Raw genomic sequence first — 16,626 nt, 5'->3', positions numbered from 1 at the left:
AAAATGCTCCAAAATAAAAAATGATTACATTTTTACATGTGAAAAATAAGACCAGACTTTCCTTTTGCCTCCTGTGACGTCATTAGGGGGCGTTGGACGCTGCCAACAAATACCCATTTCTTCCTCCGCGGATTGGCTTACGTTTGTCCACGTGACTTATCCAAGCCAATTAGAATTGAGCTTTTTTCTTTCTCCACCCCTCAGATCAAATTCTCCTGTTGGGAACCCTGAGGCCAGGAAGCGCTGACGGAGGAGAGAGAGAGAGAGGGAGGAGGAGGAGGAGTGAAGCGGCGCTGTGAGCTGCAGGAGCTCACACTCACTCACTTTCTCTTCTAACAGCACAAATAACTCACTCCGACTTTATTATTAATGACATTAGGACAGAGAGAGAGAGAGAGAGTTGCCATGGAAACGGCGTGTACAGTGAGGAGGATGAAGACGTCCAGCTGACTGCAGATTCCACACAATCAGCACTGGAATAATAATAATAATAATAATAATAATAATAATCTACTGATAAGGAAATAAGGAGTTTAAATCACACTGTTTTGTTTTCTAAATTTTTATTATTATTCATCATCAGTCACCGGAAGTCAGTTTTACTTGTAAGTATTTCTTTCTTTCTAATATAATACCCGACTCCATACTGTTTCCATGCCAACGGACTTTCACAAGGTTTCAGCTTCAACAGGAATGTTTACATAAAAATGTAGAGCCTGAACTTTCTTTCAGGAAGATGGAAAACAACAGTGCATGACTTTTTAAACCATTAAACGCACTAAAGTGTATAAGCATGTGTTGTTTTTTAATTAATTAATTTATTTACAAATGTATTTATTTATTGCTTAATTTATTCTATCCTTAGGTGTATTATTTGTTTTATGCTTTGTGTAATTTTTTTATTTTTTGTAAACTAATTTATTATTATTATTATTATTATTATTATTATTCACATCCCCTGTTTTGCACTGCTGACTGTTTATTATTTTAGCACTGAACTGCAGATTATAAACTTGAACACAATGTCCTGCTCTTATCTTCAAAAACCACTGAGGATCGAAAGCCCTGGACATGTCTTGCAACATCTCATTTGTTTTTACTGCAGTCTGTCCCAAGATTAAAACCGTTCCATAATATCTAGAACAGCTGCAAGTCTTACTTTCACCTCACACTTAACTCTTACACACAGCAATTCATTTGAATTTGCTTAAAAAAGAAAAAGAAATGCCCCGTAGTCATGCTCCTGTAACGCTGTCTGATTGTAAACGTAATGCATGTTACTCGTCAGTAGTTTTGGATCGTGGTTCCAGATGCAAAAAACAGTTTTTCCAATTGTACAATATTTATCATTTTGGGGGATTTATAAGGGATGGAGTCAAGACCAGGACAAGCTGAGGTCAAGTCAAAACCAAGTCATGATCAAGTCCTAGAACCATCCTGTCCTTAGCTTTATTCCTCGAGAAGAAGGAAATCTTCTCAGACGTGTTTATGAAAAGAAAACATGAACATGGTAATTATTATTATTATTATTAATTTATTTTTTACAAATTCTCAATCAAGACTGAGCCCATGCTAATCAAAACCAATATCCAGTCCAAGTACAAATACAGTGAATGTGAGTCAGTCGAAAAAGCATCCTGAGGCCAGACTCGAGTCCTGCAGCTCTGAGGTTTATATTATTAACTATAATACACTTTTAATACCTACAGCGGTGCTTGAAGGTTTGTGAACCCTTTTAGAATTTTCTAGATTTCTGCATAAATCTGACCAAAAAACAAGATTTTCACACAAGTCCTGAAATCAGATGGAACCCAATGAAACAAATGAGGCAAAAATATTATACTCTGTCATTTATTTATTGAGGAAAATGAACCAATATTACACATCAGTGAGTGGCAAAAGTATGTGACCCCATCATGCAGCAGTAACCGCAACTAAACGTTTGTGGTAACTGTTGATCAGATGATCAGATCACATCAGCTTGGAGGAGTTTGATCCCGTTTCTTCTGTACAGATCGGCTTCATCTCTGGGACGTCGGTGTGTTTCCTCACATGAACTGCTCAGGCAGCATTTCTACTGGAATAAGGTCAGGACTTTGACTTGGCCTTTCCAAACATTAACTTTACTCTTCTTTAACCATTCTTTCGTAGAACAGCGTGTGTGCTTACATTTGTTGTTTTGCTGTATGACAGACAGATGTCCTGACATTTTCCTTTAGAATTCACCGGAATAATCCAGAATTCATTGTTCCATCAGTGATAGCAAGTTATCCAAACCCAGATGTAGCAAAATAGCCCAAATACCTGATACATGCTACCACCACCATGTTTCACAGATGGGATAAGGTTCTTATTCTGGACTGCAGTGTATTCTTTCTCCAAATATAACGCTTCTCATTTAAATTCACTGAAAAAGTTCTGTTTTGGTCTCACTTGGCCACAATTTTTTTTTTTTTTTCCTGTAGCCTTCTGACTTTATCCACATGATCTTTAGCAAACTGTAGTCGTGTAGTAATGTTCTTTTTGGAGAGAAGGAGCTTTCTCCTTGCAACCCTGCCATGCAAAGCATTGTTGTTTATTGTTCTCCGGATGGCGGACTCATGAACATTAGCGTTAGCCAGTGTGAGAGAGGTCTTTAGTTGCTTAAAGTTTACCCTGGGTTCCTCTGAGACATCATGGACGACTACACAGATTGCTCTTTGAGTGATCTTTGTTAGTCTCCTGGGGGAAAAAAATTCACTGCCCCTTGTGGTCAAAGTTTGTATAACACCCTAATGGTTAGCTACTTTGTTGAATAACAAAAACTAAATGGTGAAAATTTCATTTTATGCTTTAAATGATCAAGCTGACGGAGTTTATTTTACCTTGGAACTAATTTTATATTTTTCATCTCCCAAGAATTAAAAATATATATGACACCGTTGTTGTCTTCCTGATGGTGATTTGTGTAACCATCTGTGTCCTTGACTGTTTCATGTGTTGATCTAGACGTAGACGACCTTTTTTTATCGTCACGATGAACGTGGGCACGGCGCACAGCGAAGTCAACCCTAATACACGTGTGATGAACAGCCGGGGAATGTGGCTGTCCTACCTGCTGGGCATCGGCCTCCTGCACATCATCCTGCTCAGCATCCCGTTCGTCAGCGTGCCTGTGGTGTGGACGCTCACGAACCTCATCCACAACATGGTGAGAGAGAGACGGAGACAATTTGAACATTATGTTGACCTGCAAATCTCACTTTATTATTATTATTATTATTATTATTATTATTATTATTTTAGTGTCAGTGAGACAGTTTGAGTATCTGGTCATGTGACCTTCCAGAGTGCACAAAGAATATTTAATCTTCTTAGCTTTGCCTTTATTTTGTATACTGAAATATTTTTGTCCTAAAAATTTCGCCAAATCACTAAATGCTGATCTTTAACTTTCACAGTTTCGCATTTTGCAGTTAGCATGTATCATATAATCTTCTTGTACTCATGAAACCTGAACTATGATTTTTTTGGGACAATTATCTGCCATAATGGACTTGTATGAATTAGTTTAACAACACTTTTGTGGTTTTAAAATTTTTTTTCACCTTTTGAATTAATTGAATTGAATGAATTGTCCTTGCGTCTTGCTTTTATGTTTCTGTCATGCAGCGCTGATGAATACAATATTTTGAGACAATTATGTCATAATATTAAAAAGATAAAGTGGCACAGTCAATATTTTTAAATAAAAATAATATAATTGTCCAGGCAAACGTTTGTAGAACTCCCAGCGTTGTGTAGCTGATTGCTGTGTGAGAGAACTGGAACAGGAAATAAACAGTTGGATTATCATTACAGTTTGACAACTGAGTGCAGAAATTTATACACCTCCATTTATTGTCCTGCTTATTGCCTAATAAAATAAAACTCCATTCTGTCTTGGACACACACTCCTTTGCACTGTAGTGAGCATCCAAATGGGTTTATTTTCCTTCCTTTGCTCACATTTGTATTTTTCTGTGGTGCAGCTGATATTCACGTGGAGCAACTCAGCGGGCTTCACCACCACTAAAAACCACCTGCGTAAATTCAGCAGTGTTTTTCTTGCTGGTTCAGCGTTTTTGGATTTTGATTGTTGGCTGAACTTCGAGTGTAAACATGCAGTATCTGTGCTGATGCAGTGCCAGAATCTTCTGCTCAATAAACCTTTGATTTTTAGGCCAAGGGAGAGGTGAGCCTGGATAACGCGCGCGTGTGTGTGTGTGTGTGTGTGTGTGTGTGTGTGTGTGTGTGTGTGTGTGTGCGCGCACAGTGCATGTACCTCCTGCTGCACACGGTAAAGGGGACGCCGTTTGAGACCCCAGACCAGGGCAAGGCTCGGCTTCTCACTCACTGGGAGCAGATGGATTACGGTGTGCAGTTCACCGCCTCACGCAAGTTCCTTACTATCACACCGATTATACTGTGAGTGTCTTCATCCTCCATTCTCCATCTTTCATCCTCATCTTCCATTCCTGCACTTTGTCCTCACCCTCCATTCTCATTCCCATCCTCATCCTTTATTCTCCTCTCAGCTTTCTGAGACACACATTTTCTCTCCTGTGATGCTGACTATTCAGGCTGCCTTTGCTACATGAACTCCTCAGTAAATGTGGAAGTGCTGATGTAGACTTCCTGTGACCAGAGCAGCCTTATTTAGCAGCAGATGAGCAGCTCTGCTCTTCTCCTCTTCCTGTCTTTCACTTATCTACCTTCATGTATTGCTGCATATAATCAGACACCACATGAACCTGGATGAAGATGAAAGACAACTGCTGTCCACTTTATTCTTTAATGGAGGTCTTACAGTTTATACAACATGACCAACTTTGGACTTTAACATAGTGTTTCGCTTCAGCATGGAGTGAAATGAACAGAAGCTGAATTGTCTACATTATGGAGTCAGTACAAAAACATTTTAGAGTCCAAGTGTTTGTTTTTCAGCACAAAATTAAATGTTGCAGAAAAAAAGGTTTGTATCTGAGCAGCATATTCCATAAGAGACACTTTTCAGATGAAAAAAGAAAGCATAATGAAGGCTGCTGGGTTTTGGTGTAAAATGAAGAAGTGAGTGTGACAGTCAAAGTGTCCAGAAGAACTGTGGCTGGTTCTGTAAGATGCTCAGGAAAACCTACAGATCATTTCCGCATAAAACTGACCTCACTGGACCTGAGACAGATATATATATTTTTTTAAAGCAAAGGGTCGTCTCACACCAAATACTGACTGTTTCATTTATTATGGCTCACTGATTACTGTTTATAGTATTTTTAATGTTGAAATATTTCATTATTTTTAAGCCATTTTTGGTCGACAGCATTTTTTTTTTTTTTTACATGTGAGTAAGACTTGTAGAATTGTAGCTTAAATGATAATAGTATTTTAAATACGTGCTTATTTCCCCTTACTGTATACAAAATTCAAGTTGTTGAAAATTCAGATTAAAATAATTAAGTAAAAAAAAAAAGAATTAGTTTTCAAGCTGTTGAAAATTCAGGTGGTAAAACCAAGTCATGGAATTGAAGGAAAACGCTCAGGAAGCAGAGATGTTCAACTCGATGTCTAAAATATGGGACGATATAACTCGAACAGTTTCACGCTCTCGATTATGAGTACAGTATCCAAGAAGTGAAAAATAAACTGAAAAACTCTGTTTCTTCTGATGCTCTGTTATTTGCCATTTCTGAAGAGAGATCACATGATTGTGTAAAACTCCAGATCTGTAAGCCCACTATCAGAGGAGAGCGAGAACATGAGGGAGTTTTATTTTATTATTATTTATTCTAAATCACATAAACTCGAGTTTTCTTCTTTTTTTTCCAAGACTCATATCTGAGATTCAGATAGCGTATTTAATAACTCGTACAAACTATACATCCAATCCTCAGTCTCAGCCTGAGGTCAAACAGGACCGTGGTTATTGAGTTTCTTATTGCCTTGCCTCACCTCGTACACTTCACTTTCTTTCACTTTCTTCGTTGACTTTTCACTTCCACTTTCTCCTGCTCACACTGCATTAAAAAAAAAAAAAGTCATCTTAGCAAGTGAAAATATCTTGAATATAATCTAATTAATATTTATTGTTATCAGGGCTCTACGTTAACTTTGAGACATGGTTGCCCATTTGGGCAACCATTTGTAGAAATCTGGTTGCCCGAACTCAGAACATGGTTGCCCAAATATTACATATTATTATTTTTTATTTATTATTCAACCTTCTTAGACGCTGTCTGTATCAACAAGCATTGACACTAGTGCCCCGTGCGAGTAATGCGGTAATTAGTCATGTAGTGAAGGACATACCAATATTCAGTCTCCCCAGGATTCCGCGGGCCTTTTTTGTGATTGTTGCGGGCTAAAATGTCTGATGTTGCGGGGGGTTTCCAAAAAATTGCTATGAAAGTTGCGGTGTTTTTTAGGTTTTTGTTGCGATTACATTGCGGGAGGAAGTGAAAGTTGCGAGAAATTGTTGCGATTTTCTCTTTTTGTGATTAAAATTGAGTGATATGTTAAATATTAAGTTATTACTGAAAAACTATTGATTTAAAAAAAACAAAGACACTGAGAAATGGTCCTATAAACAACTTTACCAATATAAAAGATTACCAGGACGACAAAAATGCAGAAAAATAGGCTTTGCTTATCCAAATGCACCTGTTGGTTCAAAAGTTAAAGTGCAGAGAACCTCACAGCACAACATGAAGTTACCTTAAAATATAATATAAATGCCTCAGCTTTCATGTAAGAAAAAAACTATTAATACTAGTACTGTGTGCAGGCAGTCTCTCCTGAAGACTAAATTAAACAGTAATTATAAACTAATAAAATAAATGGCTCAGGCTTCATAGAAGAAAAAAACAATTTGAACAGAATCTCACAGTATGATGCTGAAGCTGCCTAAACAATGGAAAATAAAATACCATTTTGGCAAAAATGCTGGCATCCATTACTTTCTTGTATTAAGTAAAAAAAAAAAAAATGTAAAGTGCGCACAGTCCTTCACTGTAAACATAACACACTTTCAGTAACAGAATTTAAGCCTACATAAACACTGACTCGCACATGCAGTGTTGTCAGATACTGCTGATGTTTTCCAGCCCAAAATATATTCAAAACCCGCCAAAATGCACTTAAAACCGCCCAATCTGGCAACACTGCGCACATGCTGCTTCTCTTGAACGTATACACGGAAGTAAGGCGGAAGGTAGTTTGTCGACATCACCTCAAGACGACGCCAACGATTGGTCAAATTTGCGGGAAAGTTGCGGTGATTGGATATAATTGCAACACTGCCCTGAATTCACGGGGATTGGTTGAATTTGCGTTGAAGTTGCAAATCACAACATCGCGAAATCCTGGAGGGTCTGAATAGAACACTGAATATGCACTACGCGATAATTATTAGCAATGGGAAACTGCATTGCGAGCCTGCGATGTGCAAATGTGAATTCCGCTAGTTGTTGACCATCCCGTAATGATAACATGGACGCGGTCTTTCCGAGTCAAACAATCGCAAATCGTGATGGAATTTCATCATAATATGAATAAACATCGTTTTTCACGGGTGGCACAGTGGTGTAGTGGTTAGCGCTGTCGCCTCACAGCAAGAAGGTCCGGGTTTGAGCCCCGTGGCCGGCGAGGGCCTTTCTGTGCGGAGTTTGCATGTTCTCCCCGTGTCCGCGTGGGTTTCCTCCGGGTGCTCCGGTTTCCCCCACAGTCCAAAGACATGCAGGTTAGATTAACTGGTGACTCTAAATTGAGCGTAGGTGTGAATGTGAGTGTGAATGGTTGTCTGTGTCTATGTGTCAGCCCTGTGATGACCTGGCAACTTGTCCAGGGTGAACCCCGCCTTTCGCCCGTAGTCAGCTGGGATAGGCTCCAGCTCGCCTGCAACCCTGTAGAACAGGATAAAGCGGCTAGAGATAATGAGATGAGATGAGATCGTTTTTCACGTAAGTTGACATATTTGGGTAGTTGCCCGATCGGGCAAGCATTTGTGAGAGTCTGGTTGTCCGAATCTATTGAATGCTTGCCCCGGGCAATCGGGCTACTGTTAATGTCGAGCCCTGTAAGTTATCAGATTATTGCAAAATTATTCAGTCTGTTTCTAGACATTTGTACAAATTTCAAGCATTAATAAAATGTCTAGAAATAGGTTTCACAATCTTAAATTTGGTTTATTGTAATCTCAAAAGAGGAAATATTAGATATACACCAATCAGTCATAACATTAAACCCACTGACAGATGAAGAAGTGACCATCATTGATGATCTCATTACAGTGGCACCTGTCGAGGGGCGGGGTTTATTAGGCAGCAAGGGAACAGTCAGTTCTTGAAGTTGATGTGTTGGAAGCAGGAAAAATGGGCGAGTGTGAGGATCTGAGCGACTTTGACAAGGGCCAGATAGTGATGGTGAGATGACTGGGTCTGAACATCTCCAAAATGGCCCATCCTGTGGGCTGTTCCCGGTATGCAGTGGTTAGTACCGAACAAAAGTGGTCCAAGGATCCAAAGGACAACCGGTGAACCGGCGACAGGGTCATGGGTGTCGAAGGCTAGAACATACGGTCCAATCCCACAGAAGAGCTATTGTAGCACAAACTGCTGAAAAAGTTACTGCTGGATAAAACAAAGGTGAAAGAAACAGAGCTCTCTCTCCTTACAGACTGCTGAAAGATAAAGAAACGAGAAGCAAATGAGGAAATACAAATGTTCATAAAGTTTTATGAAGAAAAGGACTATTTATGAACATTTTTCATTTTTAGCTCAGCCTTTTGGCTGAAGCCGATAGAGGCTCCTGTCTGTATGTGTGCGTGTTTAACCGAGTTCCAGTGTGTTTAAGAATGTAATCGGTGTGCCAGGCTCAGGCAGTGATTCCACAGTCGCGGTGTGGCACCACCTTGTACTGACTATATCAGGAACAGATTTTGCAGCATCAGTTCGAATCCTGGCGTCGATGTATTTCTGAGCGGGTTATTTTTTTTCTATTTGTGCCGTAGCTTCTGTCTCCCAATCACACAAAGGCTGAGTGCAGACCTGCACAGGTCTCTAGTAATAATAATAAAAGGAATATTTTTGTCAATAGGCTATTATATTTTACTCCAACGTTTACAAATGTGGGTAAATAATTAATGTTGGTTATTAAGAAAATGAAACAAAAAAGGTTTTTTTTGTTTCATTTAAATTTAACAAAAGGACTATTTAAGTCAATAAAGATAAGAAAATAAGTGTTGCTTTTTTTGGTATTCAGAAATATCATGGGAAAATTGAATTGTCAACCCAATATCGTGTATCAGATTGTGAATTGGGTGAATCGTTACACGCCCAGCTCTGGGGCTGTATTCCAGAACTCATAAACATCTGTTTAGTAACCATGACAACTGCAGTTAGGATCTCATTTAAGACAATAGCTCTGTAAGGAATAAACCACTTGGAGGTGTGCTGTTTGAGGAAAATAATTAATAATGGTGGTGTGATTAGCACTGGGCAATGTTACATTAACGGCGTTTAGCAGACGCTCTTATCCAGAGTGACATACAACAGACCCAGAGCAGCCTGGGGAGCAGACAGGGGTTCTGTGCCCTTACTCAAGGGCTCTTCAGCCATTCCTGTTGGTCCAGGGAATCGAACCAGCGACCTTTTGGACCCAAAGCTGCTTTTCTAATAATTCGGTCATGCCTTCCCCAGTGTGATGATATAATACTGATCTCATCATAAATTATGTCACTCTACTCTGTGTGCAGAATTATTAGGCAAGTGAGTATTTTGACCACAACATCCTTTTAATGCATGTTGTCCCACTCCAAGCTGTTTAGGCTTGAAAGCCTACTACCAATTAAGTATATCAGGTGCTGTGCATCTGTGTAATGAGAGGGGGTGTGGTCTAATGACATCAACACCCTATATCAGGTGTGCATAATTATTAGGCAACCTCTTTTCCTCTGGCAAAACGGGTCAGAAGAGAGATCTGACAGACTTTGAAAAGTCTAAAATTGTGAGATGTCTTGCAGACGGATGCAGCACTCTTGAAATTGCGAAGATGTTGAAACGTGATCACCGAACAATCAAGCGTTTCATTGCAAATAGTCAACAGGGTTGAAAGAAGCATGTGGAAAAAAAAAAGGCGCAAAATAACTGCACATGATCTGCGGAAAATCAAGCGTGACGCTAATAAGCAGCCATTAGCATCCAGTTCTGCCATATTCCAGAGTTGCAACATTCCTGGAGTGTCAAAGAGTACAAGGTGTGCAATACTGAGGGACATGGCCAAGGTAAGGAAGGCTGAAAAACGACCACCACTGAGTAAGGCACACAAGATAAAACGTCAAGACTGGGCCAAGAAATATCTTAAGACTGATTTTTCTAAGGTGCTGTGGTCTGATGAGATGAGAGTGACTCTTGATGGGCCAGATGGATGGGCCTGTGGCTGGATCAGTAATGGGCACAGAGCTCCACTCCGACTCAGACGCCAGCAAGGTGGAGGTGGAGTACTGCTATGGGCTGGTATCATCAAAGACGAGCTTGTTGGACCTTTTCGAGTTGAGGATGGACTCAAACTCAACTCCCAGACCTACTGCCAGTTCCTGGAAGAAACCTTCTTCAAGCAGTGGTATAGGAAAAAGTCAGCATCTTTCAAGAAGAACATGATTTTCATGCAGGATAATGCTCCATCTCATGCGTCCAAATACTCCACTGCGTGGCTAGCCAGTAAAGGTCTGAAAGGTGAAAAAATAATGACATGGCCCCCTTGTTCACCTGACCTAAACCCCATAGAGAACCTGTGGTCCATTATAAAACGTGAGGTCTACAAAGAGGGAAAACAGTACACCTCTCTGAACAGCGTCTGGGAGGCCGTGGTTGCTGCTGCACACAATGTTGGTCGTGAACAGATAAAGAAATTGACAGAATCTATGGATGGAAGGCTTTTGAGTGTCCTCATGAAGAAGGGTGGCTATATTGGTCACTGATTTGTTTTTGTTTTGTGTTTGAACGTCAGATATGTTTATTTGCAAATCTGGAGTTGTCATATCAGTGTACCTGGTGAAAATAAATAAGTGAAATGGCTACATATTTGGTTTTTATTAAGTTGCCTAATAATTCTGCACAGTGAAAGTTACCTGAACACATACATATTCTCCTAAAATGGCCAAAACTAAAAACGCCCCACTCTAACTTCCATACATATTCAGCTTTGATATTTATGAGTCTTTTTGGTTGATTGAGAACATAGTTGTTGTTCAATAATAAAACTAATCCTCAAAAATACAACTTGCCTAATAATTCTGCACTCAGTGTACATCTCTGAGAGATTGCAGATATTTTTAACATTTAAAAATTGCATTTATTGGGGGCGTCGTGGCTCAGGTGGATAAGGCACCATACCATAAATCCGGGGACCCGGGTTCGATTCTGACCCAAGGTCATCTCCCGATCCCTCCCCGTCTCTCTCTCCTGCTCATTTCCTGTCTCTACACTGTCCGATCCAATAAAGGTGAAAAAAGCCCCCAAAAAATCTTTAAAAAAAAAATTGCATTTATGAACTCTGATTAGAAGCAGCTTATTTGATGTTAAAATTTTGTCATGAATCTGTATTTATTTTTTAAATGCATTCAGATTATTAGAATTTATTATTATTTGTATTATTCCATCAAGGAGGTTATGCATTCTGTTCGGTTTGTTCATTTGTTTTTTTAAGCAAGATCACACAAATCCTACCGACCCAATATCTGTGAAGCTTGGTCTTCTTCTTCTTCTTCTTCTTCTTCTTCGTCTTTAACTCCTGTCGGCAGTTGCTGACGTAGAGCGGTTAGAACCACGAATGTAGTCAACCATATCTTTGTTGATCTCTCTCTTCAATGCACTTCGGTAAAATTGATCAGCCGTCAACCCAGAATGATGCAGAACTTGTTGCTCCATCGTGACAGCTGGTCTACCTTTCTTTACATTCTTGTTATCGTTGAACAGAAGCTTTTTGGCGACACTAGACGTTTCTTGTCGAGCTAGGTGTACCAGGTATTTGGTCTGCTGTTTTGCGACGTAGCTCATGACATTCTCTGTACAACAAATATTCAAAACATCTTCAGAAGACAATACAAATGCAAAGTTGGGTGCTGCATCATCATCACGAGGTTCTTTACGTTCAAATCCTTTACGAATCATTTTTCGTAACATGGTCACATATGCTGATTCCAATCTTTGTTGATGTGCTTGAGTGATGTTCCATGTCTGGCAGGAATAGGTGAGTCTACTACGTACCATTGCGTTCAGAACAAATACGCGTGTCTTTAGCAGAATGTTTTTGTTGGTGAGCTTCTTGAATAGCTGATAAAACTTCGACTCTGCAACACTGATACGTAGGTCAATTTCAGCATCGCCGGTAGAAGGCTGATCAAATTGGATGTCATCTCCAAGATAGCAAAATTTCTTTACGTTCTCAATTGCAGTGCCATTCAACGAGACAATGCTTACAGGGTAGTCACTGTCTTGTCCATATGTGCTTTCTCCCATCTGCAGGTGGTTGTAGTTCACAATCATTGTCTTGGTCTTTTTGACATTTATTTCCAGATGGAAGTTTTAAAATGTTTCGTCAAGTATAATCAGCGCCTTCGAGAGTTCTGCTTCGCCCTCAAACATGAGTTCCAAATCGTCCGCATATCCCGACCAGTCTACAGTGTGGTCACCATGGTAGCTTTGCTGACATTGTTCTCTTGTCAGTGCTGTAGATCGGATACGATAATTCAGATTTAGAAACTTTACTTCCTGCTGGTCACATGCTCTCATGAACACACGCATAGCAAAGTCAATGTACAAGTTGAACAGTGGAGGAGACTCAGGTCCACCTTGTCGGACACCTGTGAACAGTTGAAATACGTTGTCAGGATTACCAGAGAGTGCAGGTGTAGTATGGTCGTATATGCATTCAAGAAGTCGAAGAAGAATTGGATTCGAGTTAGGAGGAAAGCGAAGGTAGATGGATTTGAACAGCCATTTTCGTATAACGTGATCAAATGCTGCAGTTAGATCTATGAATAGCAGAAACACAGCTTTTTTTCATCCTGTCCGTTATTTGCTGTACTCGTTTTGTAATAAAAATTCCATCCGCAGTGCCTCGACCTCTTCTAAAGCCTTGTTGTTCAAGGAGTTGGTTATCATACCAGTCTTTTATGCGATTTAGAATTATAACTACAAGAATCTTGCACAATGTTGTTCCAACTTGCAGACCTCTGTAAGCAGCTGGGTCTTTCACACTTCCTTTTGAAGCACCTTTCCATATCGCATTAAGTCTAGTATGTCCCCAAGATTTAGGTATAGTCTGGGTTGTCCAGATGGCATCTAGAAGTATTTCTAACTCTTTTACAAGTTCAGTTGATGAGGCAGCATATTTCAAAAACTCTGGTGGAAGATCCGTAGCAGCTTTGCCGTTTTTGAGAGAAGTCAAAGTTTTTATGATTTCATCAGATTTAGGTGGTTCGGTGTTGATTGACTGGAACTCGATTTTTTGAAGTTCTTCAACGAAATCTGGTGGGACTTTAAGCTCCGGAGGTTCTGACTTATCCACGTCAATGGAAGTGGAGAAGTGATTCTTGAAATATTGTTGTAACTTTTCACGGTCACAACCAGCGCTCCGCTTAGTTGGCTTGAATGTCGATGCATCATGTTTGAAGCTTTTAAATAGATTATCAACTTCGCGTTTTGTTGCACACTCGTTAATTTCGTCAGCTTCTTGTTTCATTTTGATGTTACGTAGTTTTCTCACTCGTTTCTTGATCTCCTTTGTGAGCGCTTTGTAATCCGGGGAGTTGAGTTCCTTTGGTGGACAGGTGTAACATGAGCCAAGGAAGAAGCTGTTAAATCTTACAGCAGATCTGAGTCATGAAGTGTATCCATAAATAAAAACATTTTTGGGTTTTTAACATTGTGATATATGGGATTTGGCCTTGATGGAGGTCTGCGCTATCTGAGTGCCTTTCTCGTTATTGTATATATTTAATTATTATTTTTTAAAGTGACAGAGGTCAGTGTGCTGGTTCAAGAATCATTTAATCCCCTCCCCTTTCTGAATTGTTTGAGCTGATACCCATCCCTATAGCTGGTATGCATCATCTTGTTTCAATGCATTTTATTTCCTAATGCGGGGCGTCCTAACCACATGTTCGTCTGTTTACAAACCGCTCGCTCAGCAGCCAGTTCGGAAAAGTCACGTGAGGTCATGTGCACGCCGCCAGGCGCCCACCCAAACACGTCACGTTTTACTGCTTCCAGGCAATGAAGCTTACAAAATAACGCTAATTAGTATCTTTACTTTATTACATCAACTTTTATACAGGTTAGAATTGAAATATTCTAAATCTAAACACACCTGTGAGCTTGAAGGCTCTCGAGCGCTCGCTTCTGTGTCGGAGGCTGCTGGTTCTGCCATGTTTGTTGCAACCTTGCTCATTATAATATTGAGGATAAACTTTGGCCGTTTCCATACCTGGGTGTAAACATTAGCGTGCTGTGCTTTTCCAGCTCATTCTCCTTCACAGGCAGTGGGCAATACAGCGTGTGAGTCAAGTACCTAAAGGTTATTCTAGCTCCACAGGGTACTATTCACCTTTTTAATACATCGACCTGGGTCACTTTAAAATATTTTTAGATATTGTAGACAAGTAAAAGGATTCAATTTTTAAAAAAATAAACACTTGTTTGCTGGCAGTCAGTTACCAAGCCAAAATACCGCCATACGTGGTGGTTGCACATCATAAAAATTCCTTTAAGTATCAAACTATTACATTTTTGTTTTCTCTTCTCCACCCATTGGTGTGATATGGCCTGACGAGCAGCGTAGTAACTGTAACCCTAAAAGGTATAAGAGAAATAAAGCGCTCCAGGATGTTGTGAAGCTTCACATTGGGTGGCATTGTATTATTTTCCCTTAATAACACACTCTCTTCACTTGATCTCATCTTTAGAGTTATTGCAGTCCCCACAGGGATGTGTTCCTGTTCTGCTCAGTTATTCCACCAGAGTAAAGTGATCCACGGGTCAGAATAGCGCACGGCGTTGTGCTGTGTTGGGTTTGAGATCTGGTATTCTTCTCATGTTTCTGCCTTCCTGATATCTGATGTCCTTTTCACCTTGGCTCTGTCCTCTGCAGGTACTTCCTCACCAGCTTCTACACCAAGTATGACTGGGTCCACTTCGTCATCAACACGGTGTCTCTGCTCACCGTGCTCATCCCCAAGCTTCCTCAGCTGCATGGAGTCCGGCTCTTTGGGATTAACAAGTACTGAAGATGTTTCCACTCATGCTTTGAGCCCCGCACTCTCAAGATGAACCCGTCTTTGGTTCTGAGGTTTTTGATGAAGCACAGCAGGCGATGTTGAGAAATGAAAGGAAGGGAAACTTTGCTACAAGTCACTTAATACCATGCTAACTGGTTGCTTTAATGTAATCGGTTTTGAAGACTGATTGTGATTGAGAGCTTCTGGAGGTGTTCGGCGTCCATTTGGCCAAGATACAGAACAAAAAAATATATAGAGATGGAGGAGGGTTTTTTTTTTTTTTTTTTTTTTTAATTTTTCTGGACCCAATATTGTTCATGCTAAGATTATTGTACATTTGGGTGTTTTTGAACCCAAGTGCTATCCAGAAAACCACAAGAACTTCAGTGTTATGGTACCATGAACCCAATAACTCAAGCACAAGAACAAATACCATATCTGTGTGAAGAAACAAGAAAGAGAAGAAAAATAGTTCAAATTTAATTCCTTCCTGGACCTTCATGGACTTTGGATGTCTGTAGGATTAGCCTTTAGCTTCACAAATGGACTCTGTCAAGTCGGTCACTTTTAACTGACATACCGTGTGTTTTGCTTTTGCTTTTTTCTTCCTCATATTTCCTGCTGTGTTGTTTGTTATTCGCGTATTTGTTCAGAGCATGAGAAAGGGCCACTCTTACTTTTTAATGCCTTTTCATTTTTAATATTTTATTCTGTCCATCAATACAGCACACTTTAGGAAACAGTCCATGCTGCCTCAGTGGGTTATTTAATCCTGAGTCTACTCTCTGCCTCTGAAATTTTTTGATTTTGTCTCCCTGATTAAGTACGGTGGTGCTTGAAAGTTTGTGAACCCTTTAGAATTTTCTATATTTCTGCATAAATATGACCTAAAACATCATCAGATTTTCACACAAGTCCTAAAAGTAGATAAAGAGAACCCAGTTAAACAAATGAGACAAAAATATTATACTTGGTCATTTATTTATTGAGGAAAATGATCCAATATTACATATCTGTGAGTGGCAAAAGTATGTGACCCTTTGCTTTCAGTATCTGGTGTGACCCCCTTGTGCAGCAATAACTGCAACTAAACGTTTGCGGTAACTGTTGATCAGTCCTGCACACCGGCTTGGAGGAATTTGAGCCCGTTCCTCCGTACAGAACAGCTTCAACTCTGGGATGTTGGTGGGTTTCCTCACATGAACTGCTCGCTTCAGGTCCTTCCACAACATTTCCATTGGATTAAGGTCAGGACTTTGACTTGGCCATTCCAAAACATTAACTTTATTCTTCTTTAACCATTCTTTGGTAGAACGACTTGTGTGCTTCGGGTCGTT

At 39.9% G+C, this 16,626-nt stretch overlaps 1 protein-coding gene across 3 annotated transcripts; it reads left to right on the top strand.

The window, feature by feature from the left end:
* Positions 1 to 257: 257 nt before the first annotated feature.
* ormdl3 (ORMDL sphingolipid biosynthesis regulator 3) lies at positions 258 to 16,031 on the top strand. Of its 3 annotated transcripts, none has more exons than XM_060939092.1 (5): positions 258 to 605; positions 2,015 to 2,087; positions 2,989 to 3,190; positions 4,295 to 4,446; positions 15,163 to 16,031. In XM_060939092.1, exons 2-5 carry the CDS (start codon positions 2,053 to 2,055, stop codon positions 15,296 to 15,298), a joined length of 525 nt encoding a protein of 174 aa, XP_060795075.1. In that variant the 5' UTR covers positions 258 to 605; positions 2,015 to 2,052; the 3' UTR covers positions 15,299 to 16,031. The 3 variants fall into 3 exon arrangements, with proteins under 3 accessions (XP_060795075.1, XP_060795076.1, XP_060795077.1); XM_060939093.1 differs by having other exon boundaries at positions 1,963 to 2,087; XM_060939094.1 differs by lacking the exon at positions 2,015 to 2,087.
* Positions 16,032 to 16,626: the final 595 nt, after the last annotated feature.

The sequence above is a fragment of the Neoarius graeffei genome, chromosome 14 (assembly GCF_027579695.1).
Source record: "Neoarius graeffei isolate fNeoGra1 chromosome 14, fNeoGra1.pri, whole genome shotgun sequence".
Lineage (NCBI taxonomy): Eukaryota > Metazoa > Chordata > Actinopteri > Siluriformes > Ariidae > Neoarius > Neoarius graeffei.
The sequence above is the reverse complement of the archived record's forward strand: the minus strand, read 5'-3'. Positions and strand labels throughout refer to the sequence as shown.

Bases quoted from the DNA above. Each gene is read 5' to 3' on its own strand.
- ormdl3 (XM_060939092.1), top strand. From the start codon at position 2,053: ATGAACTGCTCAGGCAGCATTTCTACTGGAATAAG. The intron at 3,191-4,294 runs GTGAGAGAGAGA...GTGCGCGCACAG, and splicing joins CGAACCTCATCCACAACATG to TGCATGTACCTCCTGCTGCA. The intron at 4,447-15,162 runs GTGAGTGTCTTC...TGTCCTCTGCAG, and splicing joins ACTATCACACCGATTATACT to GTACTTCCTCACCAGCTTCT.